Source organism: Tympanuchus pallidicinctus, unplaced genomic scaffold (assembly GCF_026119805.1).
Source record: "Tympanuchus pallidicinctus isolate F22 unplaced genomic scaffold, pur_lepc_1.0 scaffold19, whole genome shotgun sequence".
NCBI lineage: Eukaryota > Metazoa > Chordata > Aves > Galliformes > Phasianidae > Tympanuchus > Tympanuchus pallidicinctus.
This window is the reverse complement of record NW_026294710.1, coordinates 605,999-628,251: the sequence shown is the minus strand read 5'-3', so window position 1 is coordinate 628,251 and position 22,253 is coordinate 605,999. Positions and strand designations below refer to the sequence as shown.

At 47.7% G+C, this 22,253-nt stretch overlaps 1 protein-coding gene across 14 annotated transcripts in view; it reads right to left on the bottom strand.

The window, feature by feature from the left end:
• The window catches only part of ZNF618 (zinc finger protein 618), a 136,337-nt gene that overhangs the window by 48,023 nt on the left and 66,061 nt on the right, over positions 1-22,253 (bottom strand). For 10 of the 14 annotated variants that reach the window (XM_052680700.1, XM_052680699.1, XM_052680707.1 and 7 more), the window contains exons 3-5: positions 10,536-10,792; positions 6,912-7,007; positions 4,291-4,368 (exon numbers count right to left, since the gene is read on the bottom strand). In XM_052680700.1, the coding sequence (XP_052536660.1) occupies positions 4,291-4,368; positions 6,912-7,007; positions 10,536-10,792 (431 nt within the window). The remainder of the gene's footprint in view (positions 1-4,290; positions 4,369-6,911; positions 7,008-10,535; positions 10,793-22,253) is intronic. The other 4 variants (XM_052680711.1, XM_052680706.1, XM_052680705.1 and 1 more) reach the window with 1 other exon arrangement.

Here is a 22,253-nt window from a genome sequence, read left to right as displayed (position 1 = left end):
GCTCCCCTGTTACAGCTGCTACCGCGACAGCAGGCAGTGCCCAACCGAGCTCAGAAATATCCCAGTGCAAAGCAGGGGCAATGTGGAACCTTCACATTTCCCCTCCTGGGGACAGAATTTGTGCCACTGACTGAGGACTGGCTATTGGAATGCTTTTTCATTTGTTCTGCCCCAAAATAATTGTACTGATCAGGTCTGGACCTCTCCCCTCTCCCATGACAAGAAGTAGCCATTGATCACCATCTCTGCCCATCTGCAGGAGCAACCCACAGCTCCCCAGGTCCAGTCAGCAACACAGGAACAGCGCAAGAAAGCAAAAAGCAGCAAAGTTTTTCAAGAGGTAACAGGTATACCTAAAGGAGGTACTTTGCTAGAGGAACCAAAAAACCCTGAAAGAAAGCAGCTGAGGAGAGGAAGAGTAACTCCAGCTACTCTGACACGGGGCTGGTGAGCTGACCTGTCATCATACCCTCAGGTAACTGATGGGTGGCTGCAGTGATGCTCACAGCAAGTATCAGACATAGAGGGAATGCCAGGTCCTGCTCTTGGTCCTTCCTCATCCAGCCAAGAAGAAATGATGGAAGGAACCTTCTGGCAGCTGCTAACTGCAAGTAAGAGGCAAACGGAGCTCAACCTGCAGTGCCTTGGGGACAAGCAGACCCAGAGAGCTGCCCTGCCAGTGCTTCAGGGCTTCATCCAAGACATGGACTGCAGATTCACAGGGAGAACACGCAGAGTGAAGCACAGCACCCTCAGTGTATGATCAACCAGGTTATCTCATGTTTGTTATGGTGGTAAATACAAGCCATATAAAACCTTAGATATGCATCTTTCACCAAAAGTCCTGCAGTCTTCTGCTATTTCCAGCATTGTTGCTGGTACACTGGTACAGCTCAGTGTCTGATTCTCACTGGGTAACAGGACACAGGGCCTTGCTCTACATAAGCCTCTTTTTTTTCCCCAGTACACATTATGTGCACGTTCAGTGGTGTGTTGTTTCTCTGCATTCAGGTACACTGCTGCAGTGCTTTACCAGCCAGCTTGGGCTCTGCTTCTGGAAGAATCACATTTGCAGAGTTGCATCAAGCTTTCAATTTGATTTCTTGTTGACTGGTGTACAAGAATAAATATCTCATTTTGATTTTCATTGTTTTAGGGCAATTTAAATGCACTTTAAATGTTACTGCTGCATGCATCAATTTACAGCAGCATAAAACAACACTTTATAAGTTTCAGAAATATAACTTGTGCTTCTCCATTGCTGACATGAAAATTACAAATGAATTTCCACATAGAAAATTTTGAAAATTTCCATCTTCTATAGCTACACGTTAAAAAGACTTTGAAAGCAAAATGATGTCTTCTCTGAGTTCATGAGAAATCTATGGATATCAATTTGATGAGTGCATGTTGATGCACCCAGACCATATGATGCATAGCCTAATTTCACAATCAATATAAATAAACATATAAATCCAAATAAATTGAACCACACAACAGGAGGTGACCTCACAGCAATACAGCTCCTACAAACTCCTGTTGAAGTAAGGACCCCATGGTACTTGGTGGAAAGAAGTGAAATAAAAGCAATTCTTGCCTCAAATCTAAATATTGCAATTGTTATTGCAAAATTACTGCAGTGCTGCGGAACAACAGTGAAGTCCTCTGTATGAATACATCACAGAATAACAGACTCACAGCACAGCTGGGTTGAAGGGCCCTCACAGCCCCCATCCCCACCCCTGCCATGGGCTGGCTGTCCCCCAGCTCAGGCTGCCTGGGCCCATCCATGGCCTGGGGCACCTCCAGGGATGGGGCAGCACAGCTCTGGGCACAGTGCTGGGGCCTCACCCCCTCTGAGGAAAGAATTTCCTCCCAACATCTTATCTAAATGTACTCTCTTTAGTACGAAACTGCTGCCCTTTGTCCTATCACTACAAGCCCTGGCAGAGTCCCTCCCATCCTTCCTGTAGCTCCATGTAAGTACTGGAAGGCTGCAATGAGGTGAGATTCTCTTCTCTAGTCTCAGTCAGCCCTCAGCCCATCTCCACAGAGTGCTCCAGACCTCTGAGCATCTTCGCAGAGTCCTCTGCCTCAGCATGTCCACATCCTTGTCGTGCTGGGGGCCACAGAGCTGAATGCAGCACTGCATGTGAGATCACATGAGAGCAGAGCAGAGGGGACCCTCTCCTCCCTCGCCCTGCTGCCCGCGCTGCTTTTGATGCCATCTAGCACACAGCTGGCTTTCTTAGCTGCAAGCACACATTGCTGGCTCACATTCAGCTTTTCATTCATCGGAAACCCCGAGCCCTTCTCTGCAGGGCAGCTGTCTAACCCAGCCACTGCCCAGCCTGCGCTGATGCCTGGGGCTGCAGGGCTTGCACCTCACCTTGTTGAACTTCACGTGGTTGGCACAGGCCCTCCTCTCCACCTGTCCTGATCTCTCTGGCAACCCAATTCCTCATCCATCAAATAGTCCATCCATCAAATCCACATCTCTCCAGTTTAGATGTGTGTGTGGGACCGTATCAAAGGTTTTGGATGAGTCCAAGCAGATGATGCCAGTTACACTTTCCTTGTCCACCACTGCTGTCACTGCGTCACAGAATGCCACCACCTCTGTCAGGCAAAACGACGTGCCCTTAGTGAGGCTATGTTAGATGTCTCCATTAACCTCCCTGTTTTCCACGTGCATTAGTATGCTTTCCAGGAGGATCTGCTCCTCTTACAGGGCACAGAGGTGAGGCTGACCAGCCTGCAGTCCCCTTTGTCCTCCTCCTTACCCTTTTAAAAATGGGGGTTCTGCTTCTCCTTTTCCATTCACTGGGGGATTCACCTGACTGCCATGACTTTTCAAAGGTGATGGAGATGCCATAGCAATTCATCCAGCAGTTCCCTCAGGACCCTAGGATGCATCCCATTGGGTCACACAGACTTCTGCACATTCAAGTTCCTTAGATGGTATCAAACCTGATCTTCTCCCATGCTATGTGGGACAGTTGCTGCGCTCTATTATTTTATGGATTTTTTTCTTCAACTGCTGAGCTCCTTTGCAGCAGTATTTAAAGGACTTCTAGGAATTTTCTTGGTATTCAGAAAGAAAAACCAGAGTTAAAAAACAATTCTGCATGTATCTAAGGACAGAGAAGAAGCTCTATGGTGTTAAACAGCACACAAGGGCTACACAACCAAGCAATTGAAGGATGTATTATGTGATGGAACACTGACAAGTCATGGGTGCATGTTTGCTTTTCAGCTGTACAGTTACTGACTTCTGAGAGTTTAAACACATCGAAAGTAATACTTAGCATTCATTATTCCTGGATTTTCAGTTTTCACTGGGAGATCCCCTTGCACTCCTCCAGACATCACAGTCAATCGTTTAATGGAAGACCAAATGCAGTGATATTGCTAGTGACAACAGATGCTCCTACAAATCTGACACATACACACACTGCTCAACTCGGGTGAAAGAAAATACAAACACTGAGAAGTTCCACTTTTCACTCATGTAAAAACACCGATGTAGCTGCAAGTGCCTATGAAACAGTCAAGCAAGACTTTCCCACCTCTGCAATTAAATAACTTGAGATTGGCCAGGCTTACAGAGAATTTAAATAAAATAAAAATCCCTTCTGACTGAGCATAAGACATTTCATGCAAACAACATATTTGGACCTCAGCAAGACCACGGGGGTGATTTCAAGCATCATTTTGATGTGTACATGAAAACACAGGGGCATCACCATTGCCTAACAAAGCGAGATACAAAACTTAGTAACCTGTGCTACGGGCATCCAGAAACAGCAGTTGAATCAGCACCTCATGTGTTTTACCACGTGTAATCCTCTTTTATAAAGAAAAGCAACCTTCTGAGCCTGTATGAACATCCTGAAGGCCTGAAGTTTGCTTTGGACTGTCACTGTCCTCCATTCATGCATTGCAGGGATGGACCAGAACACCTCAGGCAGATGCCCACCCCTGGGGCTGGCATGGGAGTTTGTCTCATGGGAGAGGCTTGTGATCTGCAGCTCTGCCAGCACACAGCACTGCCCCAAAGAGCCCCATGCAGTAAATGCTGTGGTTACCCCAGTGCTCCCAGCACAGCAGCTGATCACAATTTCACTGCTGGAGCGTAAAGCTGCAGCGTTTAGCCAGTCACCAAGCTCAGCCTGTGCACAGGCCACCCAACAGAGAAGCAAAGAGCAACCTTCAAAGCCTACTCAGAGACACCCTCTGAGCCTAAATGTTACCCCAGGATTCCCGAATATTTGAGCAGGAGAGAGATACCTCTATGCGCTCGCACATGGGTCTGGAAACAGTTGTAATACTTGTATTTCTTCCCACATATTCCACACTCATAAGACCCTGAAAAAAAACAAGACAGAAAGGTATACGTCACCACATTAGATCAGGAAAAAAACCTCACAATTTACTTATCCATAAACCAGGGACAAAAGAATGCAGTTTGCAGCAAAGTAATTTTTGGAAGGTTCACGGAGATAAGTGCAGGAAATCACTATCCCAGGCTTGATGCTTTTTTCAGCCTTATTTAAGATTCCATGGCACATTACCCCAAACTCACATTTTCAGTACAACTTTATAAATTTGCTAACATGAAAGGACCTCTCTCAAAATAGCACGACTTATAATTTTATAATAATGACTAATATTTCCTATGGACAGAAATAACCTTGAATTACTTTTCAGTAAGTTCCCAGTATATGGGAAAAAGAGCTTTCCGACTGAAAAAAGAAGGCAGCGTGTTATCTTCAGGCAAGCAGTTTTCAAAATTTCTCAAGAAATGTACAATGCACAAATTTCTCAGGAAACCCATGGAGATTTGGTAAATATCCACCCAGAGGAAACCAAATAGATACAAATAGAACTTCTGACCTTTTTAAGGAAAATCACATGACCACAACAGTCTCTCTTCTCAATTTGTGTATCTAATTCCAGAAAACACACATCTGCAAACGGTCTTTTGAAATGAAACCAGAGGAACAGAGCTGGGAGAATCATTTGTAATGATGAAATCACACAACAAATTCAGTCTCTTCTGTTTATCAGACAGGCAGACACAAATTTCCTCAGATTTATCATTTAAGACAATTCAACCTTTCTTGGCAAACAGGTTATAAATCAGCCTTTCAAGCCCTCACTTGCAAAATGTGTTGCATTTGTCAGCTGTCCATCAGCGGGCGAGAAACCGATCCTGCATGTCCTCACCCACAGAGCAAAGGCAGCACCTCCTGCAAGGGGCGGTGGGACAAAGCAGGGCTGAGCTGCCACTCAGAACGAGCACAGCTTCCTTCCATGGACACGCATGCAACCTCAGAACAGCCTTTTCCTGACCATGGGAAACAGCAAAACTCAGAGACGAGCCACAGATTCACACCCACATGCAAACAAACGCTCCCAAGCACCATCTCACAGCAGTACTTACCAGCGCCACTCGAGACAAAGGAACAAAATCAAGAGTGTTTTCTGAACACACTACGCTCACATTCTTTTTTTCCCATGTCCCGTTGCTTACAGCTTGGGAAGAAAACAACCCTCCTTCCAACTCAGAGAGCACAGAATTCCCTGTCCAGCATGCCAGCATCACTTCAGACTGCCCTTTGAGCTTACGAGGAGTGATGCTCAAACAGGCAACTGGTTACAGTCTGATACACAGGAGCACACACCTGACAAAATATTCTACCACACCCCTCCTGCAGCCAGCTCACCATGTCTCAACTGCTCCACAGCCTCCTAGTTATCACAGCCAGCTGCGTTTCATGCATACAGATACACCTGGATGGTGTCATCGCCAGTCATCAACAGTGGTCACTCTGCAAGGGTTTTCCTGAGTGAAACCCATGATATCAGCAAGTCAACAGCATCTGCCAGACCTATCTTCCATGCCTGAGGACTGATGATGTTAATCACCAACCTTCACAGTTCTCTTCTGCAAACTCTTCCAGCTGGAGCCCCAAAGAAAGCGCAGCCACAAGATGAGCACACTCCTCTCACTTAGGCCCTACCAATCCTGAACTCTGCACAATAGCTCAGGTTCAGCTGTACCAACAGCAAAATGAGACTGACGCCCACCTGCACCCCTAAAGCAGCACTGTGCACATACAGAGCACTGGGAAAAAAAAAAGAAAATAAAAAGCAGTGAGGGGCTCTAGGCTGACCTTTTTCCCCTGCGTTTCTTGCATTCCTCCCTTCCTCTGCAGATAGTCTACAGCACATACATGCATTTGCTTCTGCAGAGGTTCTTCAAGAAAACATACCCCCATACAAGTGACTGCAGTGCTCTCCCTCCCTGACACAAACCAAAATGCACAAGGGACTCTGCCTGGGAAGTAAGGACAGGAGGTGGCCCAGCACGTCCCACGGCCACATATCATCCCCCCAAAACTACCCAGGTCTCACGTGCAGTGTGGGGGAAGCTGCAGTCAGCTCCTCCAGCGGACCTCTCCCCACCTCCTGCATGCAGATGGCGCAGCAGGATGACCCACGTGGGGACAGGGAGAAAATCCAGCAGCCACCCAGGCGGGGGCAGAGGCACAGGTCCCAGAACGAGAGAAAGGAGGGACGATTTGCCACAATAACACGTTAGAGTGAAGGGAAGGTAAAGCAAAGGAAAAGGCATCACTTGGTAAGGTCTTACAGAGAACATGCCTGTGTTGCCTTTGACGCTGCCTCTGCAATCACTGTTTGTAGTGGGTTCTGCCAGCCTTGGGATGCGTCATGCAGGTTAAAGCTGTTTGCAGGAGTGGAGATGGGGAAAGATTTGGGTTAGTTGGTGCATTCAGCTTGGCCAGGCTCCTGCTGAGCCTTGCAGCTGGAATTTGGGCACACCCAGTGCGTTCAGAGCCTTCTCTTGCTCCCTGATTAGACTTTCACACCCTTCCATCACATACCAGACGTGTATCTCAATGCATGGTCAAAAATCCAGGTCCCTGAATATCGATTTCGTGTATATCCAACGGGAGAGCCACGTTCCACTGCTTTTCCATCTAAATTGTGCAGAAAAAATAAATCAGAAAGGAGCCCTTAAAGTGGATCACTTCCAAAGGATAAGGGTGGCCGATGCCTATCAAAAATTTCTGAGACCCAACTGTCCCTGTGGCTTAGTAACAAACTGTCAGAGGCTGCACAGAGGTTAAGTTTTTGCAGCACTATTTTGTGGGTTTAACCAGGGAGAATCCAAAGTGCTCAGGAATTACATGCCCTGAGCAGCTCAACACATGAGAGATCAGTGTCATGGCACAAATCAAGCACATGTATGTTAGACTGACACTCCCAAAGCAGAAGGATTGACTCTTTACTCTGTCTCAGAAGCGCTTCTGATTTTACGTGTTACTTGAAAAATCCTCTCCAAAATACTTCTTGTAAAGCAGGGACCATGCTGAGAGCTTCAACAGCCTTGTATAAAGCTTCTCCTCATCATCTCACAGGTAACTCCAAACAGCCCTCCAAAACACCAATGCTCAGGTATCCCCAGCGTCACACAGTGACCCAACACCCGGCCAGCAGCCCACCCCTTCTCTTGGTTTGAAACGCCAACACCTCTTAATTTTCCCCTGTAATTTAGATGGCTCTGAGGTGAACTTCTCAGCCTCCCTGCCCTCCCAGCCCTGCCCTGCCACATGCTGATGTGCTGCAGCTATTTGAGTGGCCCTGGCCGAGGTCAGCACGTGGAGCTACGAAGAGCATGACAGGAAGGGAGCAGCAGGGCTGCTGACTGGGCTGGGAGCAGAAACGTGGAGGCACAGGGCCACGGCCTGGCATGGGGAGCAGAGGGCCCAGCTGGCTTCCTTTGCTTGGGGTGCCCCAAGGGGGAACTCCTGGGGATTGTGAGATTTCTGTGGAAAAGCAGACGAAAAGCAAGCAATCCAAAAGCACAAACATCAGCACTGCGCCTTCAGCCAGGCTGTGAACCTCTTGTGCAGCCACCGCAAACCTTGGAACAGAAACTGGAGTAGTGCAGAGCTCGGGGAGAGACACGGGACCCTGCAGCCAGGCAGGAGATGGATGCATGAGGCCTCAGTTGATCAGAACACTGCAAGAGAGCGGCAGCAGCTGAGCTGGGAATCTCCCTTATAAACTCTGGTAGGAGCAGACAAGACCATGAAGACAGCAGAAGCCTACAGGAGATGTGCAGCTCAAAACAAAGGCACAAACCCTGCAGTGCATGACACAGTGCAGCCCCAGCACTGAGCCCCCAGGGAAGCTGCTGTCTGTCACCCAAAGCCACTTGTGCTCGGCTGCCTGTCCTCACAGCACCACAAGGACACGGCCTGGGGGGCACTTCCAGAGGATGGAGGGGCTCTGACCCTCTGCTTCATCCTACGCCATGAATTTCTATCGAAAATAACCATTTTCAACACCTGAACTCTCAGTTTCCCCGATGAAAGGGTGGACAATCCTACCAAAGTGCTGCCCTTCTCCACAGCTGAAATGATTTCGACCCAGGACTACCAGATCACATCACAACAACTACTGCAGGAGAATATCTCCTGCAAGGACCAGTGAGCATGCAGAGCCTTTGCTTGGCAGCGGGGAACCCCAGCATCCTCAGCTTCTCTGTGATCATAGGCTGCCCGTAAGCAGCAGCCAAAATCACCAGCAAAGCAGCAGCACGGGACATTTCTCCTGTGAGCTCCACAGATGTCAGTGGCCATGGAAATAGTGCCTGTCTGCGGTTTCTTTGGGGGATGGAGAGGACCAGAAGAATTGACTGGGAGCCAGCTCCAAGAAACCAGAAGGAATTGGTATCTGGGCACCAGGGTTGGTCAACACAGAGCACAAGTATTTGGTGGCCAAACAGAAAAGTTATTCAGTCACCTTCCCAACAGACGAGAATTATGTGAAGGGCTGGATGAATGGGGGCACTTAGGATGCTCCTTGCACAAAGGGATTGGCTGCTGACTGCCAATGGCCTCAGGACCGAGTTGCCTTTAAAGAAGCCCAGCGTGAGGCTATAAAATAACAAATACTTCATTTCACACACACACACTTCATTTCAAGAAGCACTTCCAAAGAGTAGCTCTCCAGTTTACTTTCTGGGCTTTCAACCACCACTTGCTAACCAATAAATAACCCCCCATCCCTCACCCCATTGGGACGGGAAATCATCCCCAGCCCATCCCCCTCCCCATCAGTCGGGGTGTGCTGTGTGCATCCAGACTAGCCAACAGCAAAAACCCACTCCCTGCTTTGTACAACCTCAGCTGAAAACCACATCCTCTGAGGACACCACCTGCAGAGCCCAGCCAGCAGAGTGGGGACAAGGTGTGACAGACACCCAGCTCCATGCAGCTGGGAGAGAAGTTCCTGCTGCCTCTGCTCAGTGGCCTGGGGCGCTGGGAACACTCCTGTGCTTCAGAGTGGCCCATCAGGCTTCAGCTTCTCAAGAGCTGTGAGGGCACAAAAAGACCTGAAAGTACACAGAGTGTTCCCTCCACATTAGAAGACTTCTAAGTTGGAGCCGATTTCAGGCTTCTTAGGCCTTCCTTAAAGGCTGATCCTGCATAACCAGCAGTGACCTCCTGCTCTTCCATTCTAAACAGCTGTCCTACTGGAAAAGGGAAGACAGGGACAAGGATTCTCACAAGATAATCCCCAGCTAACGACACTCTCCAGAGTTTTTTTCTAACAACGAGAACAGTGATCAAGCAAAAACCAGGAGAAAATCTACCATCAATGCCTCTTTTCCCTCCCTCTGCAAGACAAACCAACCACAACAGCAACACCAGGCAGCTCAAGTCAGCTTTCTCCCTTGAAGGAAACCTGGTCCGACCTCCCTCTTCTTTGTATCAGCAGCTGCCTCTGCTCTCAATGGCTGGGATCTGCTCTACATCACAGCCAGAGGAAGAAACCTTTCAGCAGGAGCAGAGCGTCTTCCAGGACTCCAGACATTCCCAGTGCAGTGGGAGAGGACAGCGTGATGATCACAGGGAGAAGAAAAGGATTCTTCTCATCACAGCCATAGGTGGGGTGAGGACAGGAAGTTCTGCTTTACTGTTTTGGAAGTGGTGCACCACAGCCAGCTAACAGCTGAAATCATTCCCACAAGGTTACAAGAGAAGCAAACAAATAAACAGCAAACTGCAGAAACTGTTTTTAATCTAAATCTTATTATTTACAGGAAGCATTTGTTGCCTCAGGGCAACTCTCCTCGAAATATTCCAACTTCCTCTCCTGCTTTCCTCCTCACCTGTGACCAACATACCTGGCAGCAGCCCTGGCTTCACCATGAATTTTATTCAACTGATGGACAAGCGATTTAACACATCAAATGACACCATTATCTTTCTTACAGTGATCCTTATCATGGCTGAGTCCTTAGTGGTGATCAGACACCAAAAGAAAGCAATAATTTAAATAAAGTCAACCATCCTAAGCCAGGAACTGCAGCGCCCCTTGGCTCCAGCGCATCCAGCAGAGCCAAGCCTCCCGGAGCAGCTCTCCAGAGCACCTTTCCTGCCCCCACACCAGGGCTCAGGGCACTGAGGGATGGGACGCACGGACCCGCAGCTTACCGAGCGTCTGCTGGTTGCGGACCCCTCCGATCACCACGCAGATCTCGGCTGGCACATCTCCCTGCCCGTCTTTTATGTTCTTCTTGGAATCTTTGGTGTCATCCTGCCAGATCACCTCTTCGATGTAGTCATCTGGTACCTCTGTTTTCACCTTCACCTCAGTCATCATTCCAGCCTCTTCACTGGGTGAGGACTGAGATGTCACCGAATCGGAGCCCTCTGCTTTTGGGCTCCGTGGGCTCCTCTTCAAACACTCCCTGAGTAGGGGGAAAACAGGGAAAAAATGAGTTCTAATTTTCAAGCACTCACTTCTAACAACTAGAACTTAATAAAAGGTACTTTTGCTTAATGCAGTTTCTTTAAAGTGACTGTCACATTGGGTAAATAATAAAAATTTAACTAGACAAAAGTAATAAAACCACCTGCCAATACTGAAAATAACCTTAAACAACACAAACAACAGTAGCAGTTGAAAACAGCCTAAATCTCTCTTTACAGAGAGAGTGGTGAGGTGCTGGAACAGCTGCCCAGAGAGGCTGTGATGCCCCGTCCATCCCTGGAGGTGTGCAAGGCCAAGTTGGATGGGGCCCTGGGCAGCCTGGGCTGCTCTGAAATGTGGAGGTTGGTGGCCCTGCGTGTGGCAGGGGGTTGGAGCTTCGTGATCCTTGTGGTCCCTTCCAACCCTGGCTGTTTTGTGATTCTGTGTGAATCACTGAACAGGAGCACAGAACTGGACCAGGCAGGTCAACATGGGCAGTCCCAACTCCCAGTGCTGTGCCAGGCGCAGCCCACTCATGCAGAGGAAATGCTGAATGTCCCCAGCATTTTTAATTCAGAGCTCACTCTGCCTTCATGCATTCCTCCATGGAGTAACCTAGTCTTGCAGACTCTCTTTTAGCCCTTCAAAGCAACTTGACCCTCACCTTATGGTTCTCATATGGCTGTGCTTAACATACAGTGATGACTGAAGAGGATCACAGAATCACAGAATCACAAGGTTGGAAACGACCTGCAAGATCATCCAGTCCAACCACCCCCCCATTCCTACCAGTGCCACAAGCTACTAAACCAGATCTTGTACCTCCTCATCCAGGTCCCTCTTGAACACCACCAGGGACGGTGACTCCACCACCTCCCTGGGCAGCCATTCCAGTGCCTGACCACCCTTTGAGAGAAGAAGTTTCTCCTAATATCCAACCTAAACCTCCTCTGGTACAACTTCTGGCCATTTCCTCGCGTCGTATTATTTACCTGAGAGAAGAGGCCAGACCCTTTTGCACCACAGCTCCCTTCAGGAAGTTGTACAGTGCAGTGAGGTCTCCCTTGAGCCTCCTCTTCTCCAGACTGAACAATCCCAGCTCCCTCCGCCGCTCCTCATAAGACTTGTGCTCCAGACCCCTCACCAGTTTCGTTGCCCTTCTCTGGATACGTATGTATTATGGTAACAGCTTCCAGGGAGACTAAGTTATGGGCAGATGCAAGCATCAGAGATGGCAGAGAAGGTGTGGTGGGCCAGGAAAGATGGGCGAGGAAAGCAAGGGTCCATTCAGGAGCAGATGAAGGAAACAGCGTGTGTTGTTATCTTGGAAACTGAGAACCAGAAACTCATGGAAGAAAAGAATCTAAACAAAGTATCATAGAATCCTAGAGTGGCCTGGGTTACAAAGCAGCACAATGATCATCTCATTTCAACCCCCTGCTGTGTGCAGGTCACCAACCAGCAGCCCAGGCTGCCCAGAGCCACATCCAGCCTGGCCTTGAATGCCTGCAGGGATGGGGATCCACAGCCTCCTTGGGCAACCTGTGCCAGTGCCTCACCGCCCTGTGTGAAAAACTTCCTCCTAACATCCAACCTAAAGTACATAAATAAACTCTTAACTCGCCGCAAGAGAAGGCAGAAACCAATGCACCCCAAAGCTGTGGGATAACATCAGCAGATTCGATTTACCAAGAAAAGTGCTGTGGTGGCAAAAGACGGATTTTAAGTACAGCAGACAAGGACCAGGTGCAGCTCCGTTGCCAAGTGCACCATCCCACCACTTGTTCTGGGCTTCCTGTTTTCAAGACTGGTTATTAATAAATTCCAACACACAATGCAATGATAAAATAATTGCTGGTTCAGTTGTACAAAATCAGATGAAGTAAATACGTAACAAGAGCTTAGACTGTACAAACTGGAGATTTTAAAGAGTCTGTGACATTACTTAAAGTCATAAACAACCAGAACAGCTGACAGGAAAAGTTATAAGTAGAAGCAACAGACAAAACTAAGTGAAAAATAGGCTGAACTTCAGGATGACAGTTATTGTATCACACAATAATGAAAAAGAAGGAAAATCCCACCGCTTGGAACATCACAGGAAGTCAGAAGAAAGCACAAATTAACAAAAACAACTCTTGCAATGCTTTTAGATTCTAGTGACAGAGCTGGAAGACAAATCCAAACGCTGCAAGTGGAGGAGAAGGTGCTCAGTGGGTAAGGCTGGGAGGCTGAGATGAGAGAGCAGATGAAGAGAACAATCTTCTGCAATAATTACTGCACAACCTCCTCATGGACATGTAGCTGCTATCTCAAAATGGGTCAATCACATCGTATCACCAGATATTTTATTATTCATCCCCTCATTCTCATTACGGAATGGAATGTGCAATTAATAGCTCCTAAACAGAGCGAATCAGCCTTGACCTGCCTTCGCAATCATTCGCAATCATTCCCATCCTCCTCACACGTTTCCCTCCATACTCCCAAAATCATTCAGGGCTTTCACAAGCAAGAAAGATGAATTAAGACAGAGAAAATGTGGTTGAAAATTGGAAGTTCTTTATGGTAATATTATTGGATGTCCAAAAAGGTCCATCAATCTCAGCTGACAGCAATGCAGTCGAGTGCCTGCTCCAGAGATGCGGCAAAGGCAGCAGCCAGGAGTGAGTACAGAGGGTAGGATCAATTGTAAATCAATCACACAGCAAAGGTGTGAAATGCAAAACACTGAAAAAGGCAGCAAAAGTCCTGGGGAGAACCATCCTCCCCCTGGGGGCAGGGGAGGAAGACCAAAACCAAAGCAATACACTTCTCACTGTTAAGCAGAAAAGCAGTCTGTAAAAGCTGGCTTTTCGCCTCCATTGAGGGCAAAACAGCTCAGTGTGATGGCACAACTTGTACAGGCCAGTCCTGCACAGAGCAACACAAAAATCAATGCAGAATCCCAGTGACGTGGAAGTAAGAGCCTGCACAGCCAGCACTGAGGTTATGCATACAGCTTTCTGAGCAGAAGATTGACAGGAGTAAGAGAGAGCTTCTGACAATGCCTGGCTTTGCAATATCCAGCCATAAATCAGTACACGGCCCAGAGACACAAACAAGCCAAGTGTAGTAAGGTAAAATGCTGCCCTCAACATGTACTGAGCAGAGGTATTTCCAGAGGGCTTCCAAAGTGGCTGATTTAGGGCAGATTTATTCATGCTCTGGAGTTAAATCTGACATCACTGCCGCTAAAACGTACAGCTGACCCAAGGAGAGGTGGAGTCAGAAAGCAAGACTGTGAAAGGGACCAAAACCAATCATCCCAGTCACTCTGAGCAGCTGCAATGTGGCCCAATGCGCTCAACAACGTGGTGCATCAGTCACTGCGCTCATCTCCCACTCACCAGGCCACTGCAGCCACAGGGCTGTGCTCTGACCAAAGGAGCAGTGAGATTTTGGGATACGTGTGCATGAGAGCAATGGGATTGCATATGGAGGTCATTTTCTCTCTGTGCAAAGCCACAAAGCCTGCCCCGGTGCAAGGCTGAGAGCATCGTTTTTAAGTGATTAGCAAAGCTGGAGAGAATTCTAAAGAAAGGCAATGACGTGGTCCAAGAGTGGGAAAAAATTCTTTGTAACTTCATGAGACTGAAGAATTTGAAGCTGTTTTTCATGCCAAAAGGAAGGCTGAGAGATTATTTGATTGCAGCATTATTATCATCTTCACGGGGAGAAAACGCTGTCTTTCCTTAATTTGGCACAGAAGAGTAAGAGCTCATAGCTGGAAGCTGGAACCAGCTGAAATGAGGCATAAAATATTAGCATGGGTGGTGGTCTACCAGAACAACCATTTTCCAAAGGATGTGCTCAGGTAGAACAGATCTCTCAAAGGTTTCAAACCCAGAGCTCCCACACCTGGCCAGTCCCAGCGCTGGGTGCTCCATCCATCCCTGCACTGGGCTGCGTGCCTCAGCCCAGCTTGGTGGCATGAAGCTGCAGGATCAGTCTGCTGGGTTCTTAGAAGCTCTGCACCTCACACACACTGACTCTCCATATCCACCTCTGCCAAGAAAGTTAACTTCCCAGCTGGGCTGGCTGCTCCCACCTGTGACTTAACTCTGCAGGTATTAATTAAAAGCAATACTGCTGCTCTGCCACTGCCCCACAAGTTAGAAACCTGAGCAGGTACTCAGTGTACAATGTACCTCAAAAGTTTTTGCAACTGTCATCTGCAGGATTTCATAGCACAGAAACCTGGAAAAGAGTCTGCAGGTCCTCTCAAAAACAAAATGAAAAACACACAGCACCACTGGACTTTCGCAACTATGATCCTTTGTGTCTTCTGATGCTTTCCAGAAGAGATGACAGATGTACCCAGGTGTGAGGGAAGCAAACCTGCAGCACCAGAGCACTCTACTGAGCACCCCTGCATCACCTGGAACCATCAGGGAGATCTGTGCAGAGCCATATCCCACTAGCATCCCAGGGAAAGCACCCAAGGGCTGAGGTGAAAAGGGAATAAATGATCAGCGCTAACTTTAAGAGGTGCCAGCGCTGTTTTGATGAAGATGGAAGAGCTTCAACTGCAGATTCGCTCCAGTTGAGCGTTCAGAGGAACACCATGGTTTGAAGAATACCTTCACATACATGGAACTGGAGCAACACAGTCCCAGTCCTCTTTTCTCCAGTAGTCCCAACAGGTACACAGACAGTACCTTCATCTCTTCTTACAGCCTCTGAAGGACTGGTGTACAGACTGCAGAGAATTTGTCTGAAGGCTACAAGATCTCGACTTGTGCTATGGGGTGACTTGCTAGCAATGCCAAAGAACTGTGCCTAACAGCTCAGCATGTCCATGGTCCTACTTCATCCAACCATCCTACACCAACGGCACAGAACTGAAACCACTGGTCAGACTGGTTCACCCAGTGCCTCCGTTGCATCTCCCATGCAGCTTTGGAGACAGATGAGGAGGGCAGCAATGGTGGAAGATGGCTCTACTAGCAAACAGAGCATCACCTGCGGAGGACTCTTTCTTCTGGTCACACATGAAAACCAGCCAGTGTGTACAGCAAAATTAGGGTCAGGCCAGGCTCCTTGGTCTGAAGCTCAGCCACCAATTTGCTGAAGCTATGCCATTCACAACTGAATACAATCATCTCCAGAGCCCAGAAGAGAGCAGTGCTGAAGGAACAAACAATGTGGGATGGCTGAGTTTCAAGCTTCCTTGGGGAGAACAGTACTGACAGATCACAGCAAGTGGGCAGAGAAAGTGAAACAACACTGGAAAACCTCAGATAGGATGGAGAGGGGAATACTCCAGGGTCTTTGAGGAGCTCAAGACAAGTGATCCGGTAAGCCATCATTTCTCCACACTTCTTTGGTCCTAGCATGTTAGATCCTTTGCAAGTCCATGATGCTGCACCAGCTGTGTGCTGTGCTGATTTTCACCTCCCCTTTCAGAGAGCCTTCAGTCAGAGACAAAGCAGCAGCAGGTATATATACATATATATACATATACATATATATACATATACATATTGTATATATATATACAATATACTTCTCCAGAAAATCTCCTTGAGATTCACAGTAACACAGAACATGCTGCCTGGCCTTCAGTGAAGTCAAGAATCAACATTACATCCTGGCAATAAAAGTACTTTTCAACATGATCCACGATGTGACTGCAAGCACTGTGACACGAGGACTGAGCTCACACTGGCCTAATACTGACATCAGCCCCATTTACTGAGCTCTTGAAGGGCACTGCTAGGTAACACAGGTACCAGTGACAGATCAGAGCCTAAGGGAGAAGGATGAGACAGATCCCAGACCTGGGGACTTGCACCTGCAGTCCCTGAGCTCATGCCATTCCTTCTTGAGGGTGAAACAATGCAATTCTACAGTGTTCAAGTGTTGCCTTCCAGGGATTGGCTGCAATTACCTCTGCAAGTCCAACCTGCATTTAACATGGCATGTTGTCTTAGAGATCCAAGAGGCTTTTGCTTGTTGAGGAGAGGAGGCAGAAGATGCTCACACCATCACTCAATGGCAAGCTTGGTTGCTCCTACCTGCGAGCTACTGTTTCACTTTCCAGAACATGCCTTATAGATTTTAAACATTAAAGAGACAAACAAACATTATATGTGTATGTGTCACTCCTCTGCCTAAGTAGGTCACACAGCCAATTACTGTATCACCAGCTCCACCATCTCACAATGCTCATTTCCACACTGCTGCCTGCTTTGATCATCAGACTTTCATCTTCTGATGACGATACAGCCACTTTCATGTCAAACACAAGCATGTGAAGGCAGAAGAGATTTAAGGAGGCTTGATGAAGAGTCAGCATGGGGAACTGGACAGGTATGGGCAGGTACAGCTTCCTGGAATCATTTAGATGGAGCTACAAGAGCTCCTAAAGGCCTAAAGCTTCAGCCAGCCAGACGATGCAGCAAGGAAATAGGCAACAATGCCTCACGAACAATGCTCTTCCACAGGGGAGAACCAAGGAAATGGGTGGCTGCTTGCAAGTCTCCTCTGCACTGTAACTCTATCAATGAAACCAGTGAATCCCCTTCCAGCCAGCTTTCTGCCAAAGAAGGAAAAGAGGGGAAAGAGGTGCACATCACAGAGCTGCAATATGGTGCTGTTTTTATCTTTGAAGAGCATTTCTTTCTGGCTGTGATAAGCAGAACCGGCAATGACTGAAAGCAAATGGGAACCGTCAGCTGCTGCAGCCAGAAGAGACTCACATTTGCAGTTTGCTTTTTCTGATCTGGAGTAGCATTCTCATAAATAATGAAAGTGACTAAAAGCTACTTAAAAAACACACACTCCTCCCTTATGAAAGAATGAGGGAAAAAAACCCAATTACAAAAGGACATTTCTTCCAGCTAGGAATAATTTGTCATGTAATTCTCTGAAGACAGCAACAGCAACATGCATGCTCAGTGCTCCCTTCTGAGTGATCTGTGATTGTGTATGTACTCAGATGGCTTCTAATGAGGCTATTTTTATAGCACACATCCTGCTGAGCTTTTGGGGAGGAGCAAAGTGAGATCAACGGAGAATCAGTCTTCAACGTCAGCTCCTGTGTATTTTCTCTCCAAAGGAGAGGAAAAGGAAGTAAATGTGGAGGAGGACATGCTCTGAGTCAACATCTACAAAGAAAGCTCTTCCTCCCCAGCAGCAAACATGGAGCATCCACAATTTCTTCTGGACTCCATTCAAGCTGGAAGAAGCACAGACACACCGCTAATGCCCTGACAGCAGTGATGGCAACACAACTTCCCCACAGCCAAGCACGCCGCGTCCCCTTTTACACTCCTAAAACACTATTGCTCAGCCCTTGGTTTGCTCTTCCAGTCTGCAGGACCAAAGAGATTGAGAAGAGCACAGTAATCAGGATCATGCAGTGGATCCTTGCAGGGCCAAGCTTTGCAGGGCCCACCAGGACAGTGTCACCAATGGGACACTACAACTTGCCTTCTCAAAACCAACGGGCAGCTGGCTGATGTCATACCAGATGGAAAGGCCTCAGCTGCCCAAAAGGAAAGGAAGCAAAAACAGACAGTTGAAAAAATGGGGCTCAATTTACAGATGTCTACCACGGTTTTCAAAGAGCCATGACTGCAGCTAAGGGAAGTGGAATGGATAGAACAGATGGAAATGAACTCTGAGTTTACATGGAAATGATTAAAGTAGAAATAGAATAATACAAGCATAAAATCTGCTTGATTGATGAATGCTTTTTTGGTGGCCTTCCTACCCCTCCTCAGTTCTTGTTTGCTGCAGAGGAGTGGAGCAGGTCAGAAAGCAGGGACAAAATGATGTCCTCCATCAGGGCCATCTCTGCCACAGGTGTTACTGGGCAAAAAGTCATGTGAAAGAACAGGTAGGCAGGAATTGTTTTTCTCAGTGTTAGAGATGAACACTGCTTCTCATCTCCATGCTTCCTGCTTCAGCTCTGCATGCTCTCTCTACTTGCCCAGCCGGTGTCCTGAGGCACAGCTCAGGCCATTCCGCCACCAAACCCACTGCTGCAGATTGACCCAGTGCCTCTTCCACATGGAGGCTGTCCTGGTTTCCATGTGTGAGGCTCAGGAGCAAAAGCCACATTGCTGAGTGCCTCCTATGTACCAGCAGCTTCCACGGCAAAGATGGTGCATCCAGCATGCATCACTGCCTCTGGTCTTTGCGCCACACACTGCTTGGTTTGCTGGAAAAGAGATCGTTTTACGGGCAATCTCCCCTTCACAACAGCAAACCTCTTCTGCTGTCTCTTGAGTCAAAAATATCCTGGCTCTTTCCACGAGTGTCTGGGAACCCACACGAACGTTGAAGCACATGAGACAAAGCAACGCACACAGTGGCAGCAGCTGCTGGTGCACATCCAAAACCCAAGCCCTGGTCACACAGTGCCACTGGGTTAGTTGCTCAATAAATATCATCATTATTGTGGAGTTCATTCATTTAGAAGGCTCGAGAAAGATGCATCAGGTAGGATGACTGCCTGCTTCCAAGGGCAGCCAGCTCTGAAAACCGCAGAAGTGACTAACAACACAGAGTGTGGTGTGAGGGGCATGGAGACCAAGGCCCATCTAACCGCAAAATCTCATGGAAGAAGCAACTGAAGAGACACCCAAGGTCAGGCTGGATGGCACTGCGAGCACCTGATGGAGCTGTGGGTGCCCCTGCATTCACTGCAGGCAGCTGGATTACAAGAACCTTCGAGAGTCCCTTCCAATGCAAACATCTCTATGATTCTGGGACTTCTAACTGGATGTGCTGCACCACCACAGCCTGAGCTTCACACAGTGATCGCAGTGCCAACCCTCACCATCATCTAACTGACTGCCTGCATTTAGCAGTAATCTCCCTATGCAAAAAAAAAAAAAAAAAAAGGAAGAAGAAATTCTGACCAGGAATGTGACTGTTCCTCTGCTCAGAGCGTCCTCAGCATGCTCTATCAACTGCTTTCCAGTCGTGTGGGTCTCAAGACAAAAGTAAACCAAAACATTCTTTGAAGAGGTAATGCCATGAATGAAACAACTGCTCAAATTTGGGGAAAACAAACAAACTAAGCAGCATCCTTAATTCTTCCAACTATCACAGTCTTCTAAAACACACAGCCTTTCCTGACAACTAACTGCTTCAGTCAGTGTAAGAGGAATTTAATTGTGTTTTCATTCCTCAAGGGATGCTCAATAGCTCCGAATCCTTCAGAACAGGTAAATGATGGGACCAAACCAGGCTGCCTCTCCGCTAGAAAATAAACATTAAAACACAAACCAAGACAACAGAGAAGAGTCGGAAAGAATTCCTCAGCTATTAGCAAAACAAATTCCCTTAAGTCCTTATTAGGAGTATCATGAGGGTGGTTTGAAGAGGAAAGTCGAACCAAATTAAAGAAAAGATGGCTTATCTAACAAAAAACAAACGCCCAGCGCTCGCCAAAAGCAAAAGAATTCAGTCTGATAAGAAGTGTGACATACAAATGATGCAGGTTAAAAACTAAATTTAAGATGATAATAGAATAGCTGCCAGCTTCTTTAAACGTTCAGCACGGTAATGTCAACAGAGACAAAAAAATTCAGGGAAAAACAGAGTAAAGGATTTATTCACTGAAAGAGCTCTGTGTTGCTTGCTCAGAAACGACTGAGGCCTGCAAAGCCCCAGAGGTCCCGGCACGGTGCAGCCCACCCCAGCGCCAGCCACGAAGCCACAGGCAGCACTGGCACAGTGTGAGGAGCGGGACACAACCAGCACATGGGAGAGAACAGCAGCAGGACCTCAGGACTGGGAGAACTCCTCAGCTGGAGAGCGGCTAAGATGAGGCGGCAGATGTCCTGCTGCTGGAGATGGGCGCGTGTTCAAATAGCAGACTGCAGGCCACAGCAGGACAGCCCCGATCTGCCCAGGAGAGCGGATGGCCGAAGGAAAACCAAGTCCTGGTAACCCTGCTTTGCTGAAGGCATTACTGTTAGTTCTGCTCAGTGCTTCACAGAAGGAAGCCCCCTCTGCCTCACGTCTCCAGAAGCTCTCCTGGGCTCTGACGCTTAGCAGTATGGCAGAAAATAAGTTGGTCCCCCGGGAGCTGGGATGCATCTGTGTGCTGCCGCCTCTCCCTTCACATGCGCATCTACGGCACTCCGACCTCCTTTTGGGTTTCAAGGAAACCTTCATGGGTTTCTCACGGTTTTTGTCCACATCTCGGCACAGAATTGAACTGTTTGCTCCTCTTCTATCAGCTAGCTGCTTTGTTTGTTGCTCTGTTTGTTCCTTCCTGAAGATGGCTGGTGAGAATCCTGAGAGCACCAAGGCTATTAAATAGCCTGCCTAATTATTAATACTCCTCTCTTTCTAATGTAGGGTGTCTTAAACTCTTCATGCTCTGAGGCTGAAAATCTCCCAGGTGGTCTTTTAAATAAAAGGGAAACCGTTTATACAGCTTTCCTTCTCAGAAACACTCACATGCATCCCTTTGCAAGAGGCTGAGGGTAACACAGCCACTAAGGATGATGTGCCTGCAAAGTACAGAACGAGCAAAGGGAAGGAGGAAAGATGCCACCATTCAGGCAAAGGAGCAACTGAGGAGCAAAGCATATGCGACCATTTCTGGGTATGTTCTCCTCCAGTTGGAAATTTGTTACTGAAATAGTTTTTTCTTCACTCACCTTATTGAAATTATATCTTTTTTCGAAGAGATATCATGAATGAAAGAACTGCTGAAATCTGGGTACGGCAGACAAAGCAGCATACATCATTTTCCCGGCTGTCTTGGTCTACCAAAACACAGCCTCTCCTGACAGCACCATGTCGCTAAAGACAAAACTGCCAGACGTCCTGAGCAACACGGCCTGGGCTGGTGCACAGAGGAAAACTGTGCTGTATGAGAGCTGGGAGATGCCCATGCCCCAGCCTGAGGGGCTGCTGGGAACTCCGCCTCCAAGAAAGCTCCCATTCTCTCTGCAACCCCCATAACAGCGCAGTAAAGTCCAGACCATCCACACCCTCACAGCCAGCTCGCAGCCCCAGCAGCTCTGGGATTCACCCCTGCTTTGGGCATGGAGCACAGCTACATCTGCTCTGCAAGCGGGCTCCTGGCTGGTGACAGCCCTTGTGCAGATGGGGGCTGAGCTTCCAGTTGGCTCCATTCCCTCCGCAAACAGATGCAATTCCAATACCAGGGTCTGATTTATTCAGCAGGAGTCTCGCACATTAAGTGTAGTTAAGTCTGAAAACAAATCTAATGACTTTAAAATAAATAGCCAACAGAGGACGTGAAACTAAAATTCTTCCTTCCTCTGACACCCACCATATAAACAGTAATAATTATATAAAACGTGTCTAACACATGACTACACAAGGCTCTGGTGACCAAGAAAAGCACGCGCTGCTTGTCAGACATAATTGCACATTTGGTTTTTCAATTATTTCTTGTCAAGACCCAGAGCCCACCATCTGAA